The sequence below is a fragment of the Amblyomma maculatum genome, chromosome 1 (genome assembly GCF_055883805.1).
Source record: "Amblyomma maculatum isolate TAMU_Amacu chromosome 1, ASM5588380v1, whole genome shotgun sequence".
Taxonomy (NCBI): domain Eukaryota; kingdom Metazoa; phylum Arthropoda; class Arachnida; order Ixodida; family Ixodidae; genus Amblyomma; species Amblyomma maculatum.
In genome coordinates this window covers 188,714,834-188,731,134 of record NC_139344.1, presented here as the reverse complement: position 1 = coordinate 188,731,134, position 16,301 = coordinate 188,714,834, and the positions used below count along the sequence as shown (strand labels likewise).

At 44.4% G+C, this 16,301-nt stretch overlaps 1 protein-coding gene across 9 annotated transcripts in view; it reads left to right on the top strand.

The window, feature by feature from the left end:
- LOC146205185 (uncharacterized) overlaps positions 1-16,301 on the top strand; it is a 35,975-nt gene that overhangs the window by 18,267 nt on the left and 1,407 nt on the right. For all 9 annotated transcript variants that reach the window (XR_014704147.1, XR_014704146.1, XR_014704145.1 and 6 more), the window contains one exon: positions 7,226-7,330. Coding sequence is in view for 5 of the 9 variants with exons in the window: in XM_084589874.1 (XP_084446000.1) it covers positions 7,226-7,330 (105 nt within the window). In the remaining 4 variants the exon portion in view is untranslated. The remainder of the gene's footprint in view (positions 1-7,225; positions 7,331-16,301) is intronic.

Below are 16,301 nucleotides of genomic sequence, written 5' to 3'. Positions count from 1 at the left end.
CAGCTTATTATGTTACAGGAACTAAATGGAGTGTTATCTTCTTGTAAAAAGGCAGCAACAGACACAGACAATGTACGGTACGCTATGCTTGCCCACCTTTCTGAAGCTGCTGTTGAAGCAGTGTAGAAGTTTTTAAGTAAAATATGGATAAGCGGAAAGATACCTGAGGCATGGAAAAAAAGCAGTTGTAGTACCCTTCCTTAACACTTTCCTGCCCGTAAAAAAAGTGGTGGTTTTTGGGTAGTGTCATTAATGTTTTTTTTTTTTTTTTCTTTAACAAAACTTAATTGCTACCGGAGTGTTTAGTATCAAATTGTGGAGGAAGAATTCTGCTTCACAATGGTATTAGTGACAATCAACATCAACATATTTATTGAGCAAATGATGAAAAATAAACTACCAGAAAAAAATTGTAGTTGAAAAAAAAACGCACAAAAGCATCGAAGTTTCTTGGCACAAATACAACAAAATTTTTTTCGAAATATATGTTTTTTTATAACAGGGATCAATGCAACAATGCAGCAAATTGTAGCTTTCTGTGTGCAGTATTTGCTGAGCTAGGAAAGAAATCAGTAGTTGTGGTCGACTACGTCGAGGTCGACCCCTGGCTGTCTTCTAGTGGAAAACGCGACCCTCTGCACTGTAAGTGGCAAGTAATCCCGCCCGAAAGACATTGACACCCTGCAAATAATAGTTGTGACCTTCAGAACAGTGATCTCTTCCGATCAGTGCGCCGCAGCAAAGGCGGAACTTTTCGGGAGCCAAAGTGAAACTCCGGGGCATGGCTGTTGACATTCCGGGTTGATTTGACACAGTTTCACTGTCGGTGCTTAAGTCTGAAGAGCTGAATTCGTCTTATCACTGCTGCTGTTCGCATCCGAAAATGAGCTCTCAGATGTGTCAACTGCCGTAGAAACAAGCCATTTCCGCACAGCAGCATCAGCAGCAGTGGACGACATCGACGCTATGATATAAACAAGGAGCACTCATCACCCGACTCCGGAGACCATCCGGACGGGCGCAGCACGGCGGAAAAAATAAAACTGAAAGAAGGGCTCCTCTATTTCCCACTCGTCACTTGTCGAGGAGCGCTTCGAAAGCCGGAAAATTGGGATCTTGAAACCATTGAAAATGGGCTATCAAAGGGAATAGGCCCGGGCAGAAAAGCGTAAACCTGGCAAACCATCAACTAGTCCCATTAGTTATAGCAGCAACACTTACTGATAGTTGTATAGCAAGATCATTTGAAAGTGTTATAACCATGAAAAATCATACTTTAATCCCGGCAACTTTTAAATATACACTGCGGATATAAAAAAGCTTGTTCAACTATCAATCACCTTGTCCACCTTGGGAGAATACTGTGTGGAAAGCGTTCATCCACAACCAACGCTGTATCGGAGTCTTTTTCGACTTGGAGAGGGCTTACGATACCAAATGGAGGTTCAGTACCCTCCATGACCTAGCAGAACTAGGTATCTGTGGCAGGATGCTGAGCTGTTTGAGTGACTTTCTGGATAACTGCACAATCAGAGTTCGCCTGGGCACAACATTCATCAATACATGCATCCTCAGCACGACTCTCTTCTCAGTGCAAATGAATTCTATAGCAAAAGTCACCCCAAAATCTATTATGTACTCAGTTTATGTAGATGACCTGCAATGGCACGCACTTCTTCCAGGGTCTACTTGTGAACGACGGATACAAATGATAATAACAAAACTGGCTACTTGGGCATATAAAAATGGATTTAGGTTTTCTCCTCAGGAAATAGTTGTGGTTATGTTCTCTTTGAGACAAGGCTTACAGGTCGATCCCACACTATATCTTAACCAAATCTCACTGCCAGTTAATCAAGAACACAAATTTTAGGCGTCACTTTTGATTTAAAAAACTCACTTGTTGCCACGTATAAACAATGTAAAGAAAAATGCTTCCCACGCCCTCAGTGTACTGAAACTCACAAAATGCCGGGGGTCTAATAGGGCATGCCTGCTACATATCTGTTATTCGCTGTCTAGGTTTAGGCTAGACTATGGGTGCATAGTACAGTCGAACCTGGATATATCGAACTCGAAGGGGATCGCGAAATAGTTCAATATATCGAAAATTCGATATACAGAAATCGGCTTGTGACGGAACTTAAGATGCGAAAAAACGATACCGTATTTTTCGCGTAATCAACCCATTCTCATAATGAACGCACCCTCCATTTTTGCACCCCAGAATTTGGAAAAAAAAAAAAAAAGCATTAAGGCCAGCTTGCTCACGTGCAAGCGATTGAGCGATTTTAGCGGGAAACGCATGTGAGCGAAAAAGTGAGCGAAGCGACAAGGCGGCGCGGCGTAAGCGATCATGGTTCGCTTCGTCGCCTACTGGGGAAGACGCATGCACGCGACAGCGCGAACCGAGCGAAACGACGACAACGCTGGCATTTGGCTGGCTTAGTGGCTTAGTACACCGCAAAACTATTGCCAAATCTAACAAGAGTCATAACGATTGCAAGAATTGACGTTATTTTGCGACAACATGGCAAAGTAAAATGTATTTACAGCAAACCGTATCGAATGTGTGTGAACTTGCACTGTAATCGGCACGAATAGTCACGTGACCCCTTGTTTCTACTGTTTCGGTTGCGATTAGACGTTCTTTGAATCCTTGGCTATCCACCATTGTTCGTACAAAGCGAAATGTTTACGCGGTAATGCACAATCACAATGCAACACGACAAAACAAAGAAAGCATGCGAAATGAGCGGCAGTGACGTACGGTTACTTCCGGGCGAACGAGCGAAATTTTCTATTTTGGCAGATCCGAGCGACGAGCCAAGCGACACATGCATTTCTGTTCGCGCGAAGGCTTCGCGCGACGCGTGCCGCCGTCGCGTTCGCGTTCGCGTGAGTTTTCGCGTGCATGCGATTCAGCCTTTTAGCGACAAGCGGCAGCGACAGAATGAAAAATTTCAAACTTGTTGAAACTGCGTCCCTCTCCCTGCTCGAGCCGCCGCGGCAGCTCAAAACAAGGTTTCTGTGTCGCGGCAGCAGAAATTGCGAGCGTTTTCGCTTGCATGTTGATGGCGCGCATCACTCCGTTTGGTCGTCTCATCCACAGCTAATCTCTTGGCAGCGTGCCAAGATGCTGCGCAGTGTTAATGTCAGGGCGCGTTTATCTTTTGATAGCTCCTGCGGTGGCAGGGAGCGAACTTGGCAGAGTGTCCGTGATGGCTTGATTGCACAAGCCTGGTTCGATTTATCATGCCACGCTTGGGGCGGGCGTCATGATCGCAGCAGCTGACTGCATGCTTTCATTGATTCATACATGCATGGATAAACGACTCCCGCCAAAAAAAAAAGAAAACAACAACCTGCCACTTCTTAACGTCCGCAGCCGCCCTATCTTACGCTACGCTGCGCATACAGCACAACAATAAAAATGGATGACTCGCAAAAAAAAAAAAAAAACGGAGAGAGAGAGAGAGAGATCTGCTGCTTCTCAACGTCCGCAGGCGCCATAGCCACGTCAGCCGCCGCGCGCAGAGGGTTCGCAACACATCCTGGAGAAAGCGTCCGACCTCTGTCTGAAAACGGGCTGAGCTGGCTTGGTGCATGCGTAGCGCGTGCTGAGAGAGATAGCTCAGCAAAAGAATGGGCACACCCACGCACATGGCTTGCAAACGTCTTGCTGGCGCGCGGGAAACGATAACTGCAGATGCACACGCCTGTGGGGAATGGGCGCGGTGCTGCCCAGACCAGCCGTCGCCGAACTGTGCCCTCTCATTCCTTCCGCTCGTGGCTACTGTCCCCTCTCATTCCTTTCGCGCGTGGCTTGAAAACGTTACGCGGCAAACAGCCAAAGGTGATCGTCTTTTGGGAAGGCACACTTTCCAGTGCGTGTTGCAGAGTTCAATATATTGAACGACCGGTGAAATTGAGTTCGATATGTGACGCGGCTTTCCTATACTTTTACATGGGATTTTCAAGGGGATATTCCGTGAGTTCAATATAACCAAAATTCGATATATCCGGGTTTGACTGTATACGGCTCAGCAAAACCATCCTACTTGAAACGATTAGATTCATTCCATAATCTTGGTCTGCGGTTGTCATCCAGTGCCTACACGACATCCCCAATAGAAAAGTTTTTTGTGGAAACAAATGAGCCACCGTTAGAAGATTGTAGAACCGCACAAATATATGCATACATTTTTAAGATCCATTCATAGCCAAAGCATCTCTGTTATTCTATAGTCACAAAATGCACATCCAGAACAATCTTCAATCTCCGGGCGATAAGCCACTGATCTTGCATTTCAAAGAACAATGCCAGGACCTGTATATAATAAGTGAAATGCCTAGTATTGCCACGAGGCATGAATTACTTCTTCCCTAGTACTCTCTTCCCTCAGTTTTCGACCTCACACTAACACAATTTCAAAAAATGCACAAGCCACGTGAGCACATATTATACTACAAGAATACCTGGCACTGAAAGAAAAATGTGAGAATTACAATGCATTTTATACAGGTGGTTCAAAAAGTAACGACGATGTTGACAGTGCAATGGTACAATTCGAAACAGAGGAAGCAGTACAACTGCCTCAGTGTTCCTTAGCTTTTATTGCTGTCTGTATTTATTGAGTTGTATTATGCTGTCTGTGCTGCAGCTGCGAAAAAATTAAGGAATCAAAAATAGCATCATCTACACAGATTCTGCATCCTCACTGCATTAAACTGTTGAAATGCTGTTGAACCTCTGATAGAGAACATAATACACAGCATAGTAACGGTCACGACATGAAAACATTCTGCATATGAAATTCCCTAATCAAGTTACGATTGGGAATAACGAAAGAGCAGACACATGCACTGCACCAGTCAGATCCACTGAAATAAAATGTGAACATACCACACAGGAATTGCATAAAGGTGGTACGCAGCAAACTAAGAGCTAGGTGGCAGGCTGCTTGGGAAATTGAGGCATACAGCAAGCTGCATTCTGTAAAGCCCATTTTAAAAGAATGGAAATTGTGCTATGATCAGGAACGTTTTAGCGAAGTATTTTAAGTCTCTTGTTTATAAAGACACACACACACACAGACATCGCTCAGTTTCTTGGTAACAAAAAAAGACAAACCTGTGTGTGAAATATGTGGTGATGAACTCACAGTTAATCACATTTTGGTCTCTTGCTCACAGCTCGAAGAATTAGGAAAAAATATTTTGCTAAACTTTACAATGAACCCATCCCATTTCATCCAGCATTGCTTTTAGGTGAACAAGCGTCGATTTTTCTCGTGTCTTTACGTTTCTGAAGAAAGTCAATGTTTTCAGTGAAATATAATTGTCATAACATCTAGGCATTTAACATAACATACCATTTAACCTTGTGTTTGGCACATGGTAGCCATAGTTGCTTATGCATCATACAACTCCATACTAACTTTTTGTAGCGTTAGCTGCACTGCCTGAGGTTGAGCAGTTTTGCGTGGCTCCTGGAGAGCTGTACTGCACTCGCGCGAGTAGTAGTGACGTCACACGGCACGCAGCCGCCGCACGCGCACCTCGCCGGTCTGCGCATTTCAGAGGAGTGACGTCTTAGCCACGGCAGACACATTGGCACCGGCGCGTGCCCAGCTGTGCGCCTCCGTTCCGTAGTAGCCAAATCTGATGCTGCGCTGGAGCCACTTGAGAGCGCTCCGCATGCGCAGAGGTATCAGTGGGGGCATATATATAGCGGGGCGTTTGCCAGTGTGGTATAGCCATGGAGAAGGAGAGCGAAATTGCTGCTCAGCGGCGCAGAAGAGTGGAGAAACTTAACTCATAGGATCCTGAAGCAGTTGCCTAGCAATTTGTGGTTGAGCATACAAAGAATGAACATAAGAAGGCTAAATGTGCTGGGAAAGCTAACAATGACGAGCTGAACCTTAGCTAACACTACGTATATCCTGGCATAACCGAGCTAAGTCGCTGCCAACTTTTTGCATGCATGTAAGCATGTGCCTACTGTGTGGATGTGCTCAAAAGTTGCATGAAATCCACAGTTTTACAAATGTAAACAAGGTATATTCTCCATCTGACCCACTACAATGGCTCAGTGGCTTTGTTTTTGTCTGAGGATCCTAAGGCTGCAAGATTTTAGTCATGGCAGCTACATTTAGATGGAGACGATTGAATTGTAAAAAGTGCACTCTAAATAAAGAGCCTCAGTTAGTCGGAATTAATTCATTATGGCATCTACCTTTGGCTGTGCAAATATTAAAGTTTTCGGACTTGAATGTGAGGGAAAAAATTCTTTCAAATATCTGTTCAGTGAAAAAAAAAAAAATAGAAAATTAAAAAAGTAGCAAACATTGTTAGTCTTGTTTACTTTATAATGCTTATGGTATTCGCAAACAAAACAAATTAATTGCACAAAAGTGTTTACCCAACTGAAATCCTAAATAGGATACCGTATACCAGTTTATTGTACAAGGATGGATCTGCATATTAAACCGAGTGAAGCTGCCATATCACTGCTGTATACATTAAACTCTAGTTAATTAGGCCTTCGAGGGATCAGAAAAAATGTTCGAATTAACCTAAGACTCAAATTGTCAAATGGCCCTGAAAAAAACTTGCCGATAACCGTTTGCATCAAAGTAATTTGATGTAATTAAAACCTGCATAATGGTTGTCTGCATTTGAAATGATATTCAAGCAAGAACAATACTTTTTCTGGTTTCATCGAGGTTTTCGCTTTGCGTCCACGGTCGAAAGCCTATACTACTCATTCCGTAGTGCGATGCAGTAGCAGTGGTCCCACATCACAAAACGGCTCCGAAGCGTTTTGAGGATGCTTCACTGCACAATCCACACGGTCAAGCATTCTGGGGAAGTACGCAGTAGGGTGAAACTGCCATGAATTCTAAATTTATGAATGTATTCAGTAATTTTTTAATATTTGGAAATTACCGTACATTAGTTGTTTCGAATATGTATCGAATAACAAACATATTCAATTCATATTGAAATTTCAAATATTCGCACACCCTTACCTATGTATCGGCTTCAGGTCATTAAGCCTTGCAAACCACTACCAGATACTTCCTCCCATACTTTTTTTTTTTTACTCATTTGACGCTCAACAAGCCTAATCCAATTAGAATTGCTGCCTTCTGAAGGGTGCATGCTAGTTATTCATATTTACTAATTTGTTTATGCATATGTTCATATCTTATTAATGCAGAAATTCTGGCTCAGCTTTGGAAGGAGGCTGCGCTGCATCTTGGCACAGGCATCCAACTACCCTCTTATAAATAGATCACACTGCATTTTTCATATTGCACCATTGGTAAGTTAATTCTCTTTGTGTCTTGTGTCGATGTATTGAGGGCAGGGGAGAATTCTTGCTCCACAAGTTGAATGCTAATGTCCAATACTTGCCACTAGCTGCCAGAACTGGCATAAATCTTTGTAATCTTTTATTTAATGACCACCTCTCTTCTTTAAGTATTGAAAAAAGGCTGAATGCTGCCAAACATATTATGTCTCGTCATCTAAACAAGGACCCCCGAAGAAATGCTTGCAAGTTTATATCTCTTTTAAAAGATAATAAATAACCAAAGTTTTGTAAGCAGTAATATATTTTAATATGACAGCATTAAGGGCCCTGTTCTGCATAAAATCCAGCATCAGCGTTGTAAGCTAAAAATCAGAGGCATGGTTCTGGCAGGTGATAGTTGGCAGCCAGCAAGGCATACTCTCACAAAGCTGCGAGGAGCTACCAGTTTTGGTTGTTCATTTAGGATGGGAGGGTTGGTAAGGGATACACCTTCCAGTGCTCTTGGGATCTGAGTCAAACACACCATTCCTAGGCCATGCAGGCACGTTTATATGGCTTGGTTAAAGTGGAGCTTTGTATCTGTGTTGGGTGGTTGCTTACGACAGCTAGCTGGATAATGTGGTAGTTTAGGACTGTATGCTAATAAGGATGTGTGAGATATTAGAGGCACAAGTTAAGGGATTGGTAATTAAGCCAGCGGAAACTACATGTACATTAACGAGGAACTGCAAGTGGAGCTGCAGATGGTAGCCATTAACAGTATTATGTTAGTACTCATAACGGGAGAGCTTAAGTGTCCCTCGTAATTTTTATTTATTCATTACACTTTGCAGGCACGCGAGTCCAAGCAGTGGAATAATAGAATGCATAGAAACAGTGACCAACAAATCAGGGACAAGCAATACATAGCTATAGAATTCTTAGTCACACTGTGTAGCTGTCTGCAAACCATCGTTCTAGTATTATTTTGACCGTGGAAAAAAGAAACATTTAAACATGTCAGTTTGAGTATAGCGGCAACAATGAGTTGAGGTGATGAAGTTTTGTGTGTCGTGCTATTGCAGGCATTGTACTATAAGGTGACTGGTTTATTGTGAGCTTGTTAAACAGAGGAGAAAGGAATTCAAGCCTCTGCTGTTTCCAGTGTGATTTAAGAGTAGGCATGGAATTTTCTAGCATAGGAATCCAGCCTTGAGAAGTTAATAAATGTAAACCTAACTGCTTTTCTTTGTAGTGCTTTTTTAAGGCACTTGATATTTGTCTTATTGTGGGGATCTCATACTACATATGCAGGCAAGCAATGGCCCAGTTTGCAAAAATGTCAGGCACGCCAGTCAGTTTGTTGAGTATTAAATTTTCATGTGGAGCCTTGTCAGATGCTTTAATGAAATTTAAAAATATTGCATCCATTTGGCCAAAATGATTAAGGAATAATGATAAAGCATGAATCACTGATATCAGCTATGTTATGTTGAATAACCCTTCTTGAAGTCATGCTGAAACCCTGTGAGCACATTGTTTTCTGCCAAGGATTCTTTGATGCAGGTTGCCACAATGTGCTCAAAGAGTCGGTAGGATTGTTATGGGATTTCGTCAGGGCTAATAAGAAGTTTTGGTTTTCACTGATTTACGAGCATGTTCACAATGCCACTATGAAAAATAAAGCCACCATCAAATACCCACTTCTCTGGAAACCTAGTAATGCAAACATTTGACACTGAAAATAAATTTTGAAAGTATTCATTAAAGTGTTATGCTATGTTTCTCATTAGCATAGGTGGGACAGCTGTGCCAATTGCACCATTTTAATACAAATACGGTTTCCTCGGCTGTGCTGTGCCAAAAGCAATAAATTAACCGAAATTGTGCCAGCTTGTGCCAGAAAGGACAGGCAAACGTGGAACAATTGTTTGTTGAAATTTTCAGGGTGTTCAAACATTCCAAATCTTTTGCGGCAGTGATTTCTATTTCATTCGCATCCCACTTATTGTATACATTCGATCAATGTGAATAGTTAAAATTTATGGGGCTTCTTGTATGTCTGAACTCATGGCCAGCCATCGCAGATTTCAAATGGCATTTACTGGCTGCAGCAATTCACAGCTGTCACAACATTTAATTGGCTCACCTTTCATGGAATTGGCATGTGCAGTAATGCTAGTTAGGCAAGAGAATGATGCTTTGGCAGCATCAAGAGCTTGCGTGATGGCACCAGCTGATAAGAAGTGGTGCAGCACGGTACGTCATAATGTCGGGCCATAATCAACGAGTGGCGATGAATGGGGAATAAGGCAAACAGGTACCAGTGCCGCAATCATTTTTTATCTCTGTACCACGAGAGATGCGGCATCTGTGGAACACATCTGGGGACATTGCGGAATGGATAAAGCTCATACTCGTATGCACCCCTGTGGCTGCTTCACTGCGACTGCATCACACAAGATTTATAAACTCTTGTTAGTTCATCAATTCGACCCTCATTATTTTGGACTAGGAATGTGGTCCAGCCCCATGTAACTCAGGCGTCGGACGTTTGTTGTTCCACTTATAGGCGAGCTCATAGAGGTTCATTTGGACTGCTTGCAGGGGAGTTGCATCGAGGTATGACCATGCCATTTGTCGAAGGATGGTAGGCACTCGTATTAATGTGGTAAACGCCCAGGATGTTGGCAAAGGCAGCAAACAGGGCCGACTGAAACTGCCGGCCGCGGTCTGTGGTGACGACAGACGGGCAGCCGAAACGAGACACCCAGCCGGCCATGAAGGCCGCAGCAGCTGTCTCTGCCGTAGTGTCAGAAATGGATATAACCTCGGGCCAGTGGGTGAAACGATTCACACATGTGAGCAGGTACGAGGCCCCACATGATGACTGAAGAGGTCCAGCAATGTCTATGTGGATGTGGGAGAACTTCGCATCGAGAGACCGAAAAGGGGAGGCAGGCGTGACGGTATGTAACTTTCATGCGCTGACATTGAAGGCAGGTTCGTGCCCAGCAACGGACATCGGCGTTCATGCTCAGCCAAAGGAAGCACGATGTAACTAGCTTCTGTGTGGCATAAATAGCAGGGTGGCTCATTTGGTGCAATTTGTCAAATATGGCACGACGGAAAGCCAAATAAATGTAGGGGCGCGAAACACCAGTGGATGTCTCACACGTAATCAACGTGGAGGAAAACGGCAGCAGACATTCTGCGAAGGACAGGGACGTGGACGAGGAACAAAGGCAATGCAGCTGTGGGTCATTGCACTGTGCGGCTGTTAACTCCTCCATGCCCACTGATGAGTCGGACGTCATGGTACCGGCACGGGAAAGTGCATCAGCAGCAGCGTTTTCTGGTCCATGAACGTGATGGAGATCCACTGTAAAATCTGAGATAAAGGACAGTTGGCAGATCTTGGATTCAGTGTAGGTGCTGTGATTCCGTTGGAAGGAAAACGTCAAGGGCTTATGGTCTGTGACAACGTGAAAGTCCCGACCCTCCAGGAAGTGGCGGAAAGGCTTGATGGTGAGGTACACTGCAAGCAGTTCTCGACCGAAGGTGCTGTATTTAGCCTCTGGTGGCTTTAGCTTTTGTGAGAAAAAAAAACCGAGAGGCTGCCAGCTAGAGATGTGCTGCTCAAGTACTGTGCCGACTGCAATGCTAAATGTATCAGTGTCAAGACGCAGGGGAGCATCAGGAACGGGCTGTATTAGCAAAGTGGCATCTGCGAGCGCCTTCTTCACAGTAGCGAATGCAGCTGCAGTGTCGTCAGTCCACTCAAGTGGCGCAGCTGAATCTTTTTTGGTAGCCAAAAGGTCGGTTAGAGGCTTGAGGAAATTGGCACACTTGGGGAGAAAGCAGCGGTGAAAGTTCAGAAGGCCCAAGAATTTTTTGAGCTTCTTAAGTGATGTAGGGTGTGGAAAATCTTGAACGTCCTTCACTTTGCTATCGAGAGGCCGGATACCTTGTGGAGTGACAAGATGGCCTAGAAACTCAATTGTAGCGATGCTGAAAAGGCACTTGTCCAGATTAATAGCGAGGCTGTATTCATTAAGGCGTTGGAAAAGGGCGCGCAGGTGAGCTGCATGCTCATCCTCGGAGAAGTTTGCAACGAGGATATCATCAATGTAAGCGAAAACGAAGTCGAGCTCTTGAGTAACCTCATTTATAGTTAGCTGAAAAGTCTGTGCAGAGTTGCGCAAGCCAAAAGGCATCCTCACATACTCAAAGCAGCCAAATGGTGTAGTAATGGCCATCTTCAGAATATCAGCGGGCTTCACCGGAATTTGATGGTAAGCCTTCACTAAGTCAATCTTAGAGAAAATCGTGCAACCACCCAAATTTGATAAGAAGTCCTATATGTGAGGAAGTAGATAGCGGTATGGTAAAGGGTATGGTAAAGTGTGAGCATTGAGGGCACAGTAATCTCCACATGGCCTCCAGTCAAACGGATCTTTCTTTGGCATCATATGGAGTGGCGATGTCCAGTTGCTCCTTGAACTCATCCTTGAGCACATCCTTGAACTCTGCACACAATGCCGAGTTCAAGGATGTGTTGAAACTCATGGCAAGCGACAGCAAGGTGTTCTCCAGACAGGCGGCGAGGGCGAGCAAACACAGGTGGTCCAGAGGTCACGATGTGGTGGGTGATAGAGTGCTTCACCGGTGACTCTCTGGTGTGCGGCTTCGTGATGTTGGGAAAATCTGCAAAGATTTTTTTTGTACGGCGAAGCAGGGATGTGAGTTCCAAGACTTGTCGCCGAAAAGGTGGAGAGTTTGCCATTGATGGAGAGTTTCATGCTGAGATCGATGAGGTGATGGGCCTGCATATCAACAGTGAGTTTGAAGAAACTGAGGAAATCGGCACTTAGAACAGCTTGCGAGACATCGGCAATGATGAAAATTCAGCGGAACGTCCGTCACAATCCGAGGTTATTTGTTAGAGACCGTTGGCCATATGTGCGGATTGGGGAGTTGTTTATTGCTTGGAGCGAGGAGGTCAGTTCGTTGTGACAGCGATCTGCCCAAGCTGCTTGTATTACACTGACCTGTGCTTCCGTGTAAGTGAGGAAGCGAGTACCAATGATTTTGTCCGAAACATAAAATAGGCGGCATGTCCGTCCACCAGTGCCACTTGCTGCCGTCACTGGCCGGTCACAGCATTTCCCGACCAGGAGCACAGGTGGGTGCACTTGCGGGCAGAGCTGCCGAAAATACGCTAGTACCAGCACACAGCCGAGGAGGAAGAGGAGTCTTGCCACGCTTCGGACGGTTTGAGTTCCGACGAGGGCGACGGTGCCTGGGAGGGGCAGCGGGACTGGAACCTCGGCAGAGATGGTGGCAGGGGCACGAGGTCATCAAGCCGCCTGGCTAAACCATTCAGTCGCTCTTTTATGCTCACAAGAGGTAGTAGTGGAAGGCGGAGCGGTCACAACGCTGACGCTGGTGTGCCTTGAGTACTCCGCAACACAGTCCGTGAGTTCGGCGAGCTTGTCCAGAGTGACTTCACCCGCAGCCACGAGGACAAAGACCATGTTCTGGGGGAAGCCGCTGGAGAAACAACTCACGCAGTAAACTCTCCGGCCCTGAGGGGGAGTCTCCAAAAGCAGCTGTCGCATGCGACAAAGGAGCTGCAAAGGATGGCTATCACCGAGTTCTGTAGCAGTGAGAAGCTGCTGGAGTCAGCTACGCTCGGACGCTGATTTGCGGTCAACGAGAGCCGCTTTCAGCGTGTCAAAAGGTTGGGCCGCGTCCGGCGAGGCGATAACGTCCGCTAATTCCTTGGCGACTTCAGGAGGTACGGAGGACACGAGATGGAGGAACTTGGTCACCTGGCTGATAATATGCCGCAAGTGGAAATGCACCTCAACCTGGTGTAGCCAGGCACGAGGGCTGTTGGGCCAAAATGGTGGCAGATTGACTGGTTGAAATGCGGCCAACGAAGCGCCATTATACCGAGCGTCCTGGGGCAGGTCGCCAGCTGTAGGAATGGCGGAAGAAGCAGCGGAATCATGTAGGTGGGCGGAGTTGCGTGATTTGTGCCAAGTCACCAAATATGTCAGAACTAAGGCCAGGAATAACCAGCTCCAACAGCGTTCGGGTTCGAACTGTTTTTTTTTTTCTATTGCACTGCTCACGCTGAGGCGCCTAGTGCCAACCTCTTCTTCTTTGTCCAGCGGTGTGCCGCAGTTTGCGATAAGAGCGCGGCGCGAGGGGCACTACATAGGCCCCCACATCTGAAGTACAGCTCAGTGGCATAGTTTCGACTGACTGAAGCTGCAATCAGCAGCTTCAGTCAGTCGTGCTGTTTCAAACGATGCTTTGCGCATCGCTGGTTTTTTATTTTTATTTAGGAATGGCGTCACGCGTTCTAACATCTGTGCATGTTCTCCTCGCTTGTATCTATGTGGGTCTATACTTCTTCCAGTACACTGAAATTGTGCACTGGTCACGTGCTGTCCACTGTTCATGCAGTGGAATATCCAGAAAACACAACAGCACCATTTGTAATTAAGTACCCCTTCTGTTGCATTGCATTGCGAAGAAGGTAGTAAAGGCCTCTACAATTCTTAGACTTGACCGCATGCTCTCAAGTTGCTCCAAAATGCTGATATTCCTTCTACAAAATTATTACATCTCTGCTCCATAGCTGCTCCCAAGCTCATATTTTCCTGCTCCAAGAGCTGCTTCGAAACCTGTTTTGGCCATCCCACCCCTGCATTATTTATCAGCATGCCATCAGTGATTATTTGCGACACCAGTTTCTCTTTCCTTTCATGTGCTTCCGGAGTTTGCCAGGGTCCCTTTTGATAAAGTTAAGCAGCAAAGTATTATAATAATAATCTTCTGCTGCATACAGCTTCTTTTTGAGAATATTCTGTATTTCTTATATTATTATATTCAGCATGCGTTCTCTTTAACCTTTTGACCTTGCATTCATTGTATGTCGTCTGTGGTGTATGCTTGTGAACATTATTTTACTTACTAGGTACGAATTTGTTTATGCAGCAGTGGCACAAAATTTTGAACATATTCCAGAGGGAACAGGCATCATTGCGTTGAAATAAGCAAGACAGTCTTCCATGTGATCTATAACAGAAGCATCATTGGCATGATACTAATAATCATTTGAAAATTTACTCTTATTTTTTATTTTTTATAACATTTATAGCTTTTCACAGCACATTTCTCAATTTCATGCCATCATTGTTGAGGTCTGCACAGCACAGCCCTTGGCAGCATGCCAGCTGATAGTATCACCGGTGTTTATCTTTTGACTAGATTTTGCATTCTGCAGGGGTGATGCTCTCAGTGAAGTTGGCAGAGCGCCAAGTTTTAGACGCTCTTAGTGGCTCTGAAACGTTACGAAACTGCGTTTTTAAGTATTTAAAGGTGCAAAAACACAGAATGAACACAGGGAAGACGATGAAATGAAGCTCTTCGTCTTCTCTCTATTCAGCCGGTGTTTTTGCACCTTTAAATATTTAAGAATGCACTATAACCAACTAGCTCAACCGCAAGTTCTCTTAAGGTTGAAACTAAGACTCAAAAAAGCTTGCTTCTGGACATTGAGAAAAAAAAGTCCAGAGCAAACTGACAGATTATTCAAAGCGCAGTAGTTAAAGGAAGTTCTGTGCCAAGTATGTTTCATTCATGACCTTTTGGGGCCTGCTTTGGATGATGCAATTTTCGGATAATACGTTTTAATTTTCAGCGCTCGTGAGAATCATATCAACAAGATTCCACTGTAATGCTACAGTTATACATTAAAGAACTCCAAAGTCTAGGAACTTTATCTTTTTTCATTAAAAAAAAAAATGGTTTTGTGCCAGTTCTTTTATATATATATAGTTTCTTGCCAGTTGGGAGGGCATCTGATTATGCTGTCCCTGTAAATTGACCTCTGGTCATTGAATTAAGTATGCATGTGTGCATTTTGAGGCATTGCTCTGTTACTTGAAATAAATTCCAGGTGCAGACTGAGATGCCCCATTACGTTGTGAAGGTTTGTCTGATAAATTATCGTCTTCTGCTCATAGGCTGTCATCACCTTATCAGAGCCATCACGGGGGCTTTTTCCCAGGTAAAAATATTCGCCGGGAAAAAGAAATGAAAATTAGTTCTTGAAGTAGACAACAGAAAAGTTCACTGAGCTCTCAAAAAATGAAAACACAAAGCCCGAAATCGAACCCTTATTTGTATGACAGAACTCCTATCTAGGCTCTTTTTGGGCCAGTTGTACATGTTTGTATAAAAGGAAATAGTACTGCTCCTGCTTTCATAGCACAGCTGTTGCTTATGACACTTCTTTTTGGTGAAATGAATGCCTTGCGAGTTCAGTGCAAATTGTAAAGGCTCAATGGCATTATTCCTTGGAAATATCCTTTTTCTGAATTGGACTGCAGATTCACTGTAGACAAAGTTGGTTTTTTACGAAGTATTAAGATGGCGTATAATATACACCAAGCTTTAATAGAAATCATGTTAACATAAACAATCTAATGTGTGCAACTAGCAGTGATGTGCATAATCTCATGAAAAAAATCCAAGAGCACTGTGGAATCTACACTGCAAAAATGCGAAAGCCTGAGCGTTGCTGGTGCACACGGTTCATCGCACGCCCCTTGTCGAACACAACCAGCATTTCGTTGACCGCGTCAAAGTTCACCGGCGTTCTATAATTGGTTTACAGGAAAGGAAAGGCTTGCGGAATCCCGCTGCTATCATTCTCACGGTAGACAAGGAAAATTATGATGCGCATTTCACGATCCTGTGCATGGCACACTTGGTTGAAGTGCTCTGCTAGTGATCCAAGGGATGGAGGTTCGATTCCCGGTGAAGGCAGGGTTTATTTATTTATTTTTAACTATCTTCCTCATGATAGATTGGCCAATGACGTCACAATCTCACGGTATCCCACGGGATCTCTCAAAGAAGTGTAACACTTCCAGGGCCACGAGTATGAGCCATTAAAGGCTTTCATCTTAAAAGTTGGAGT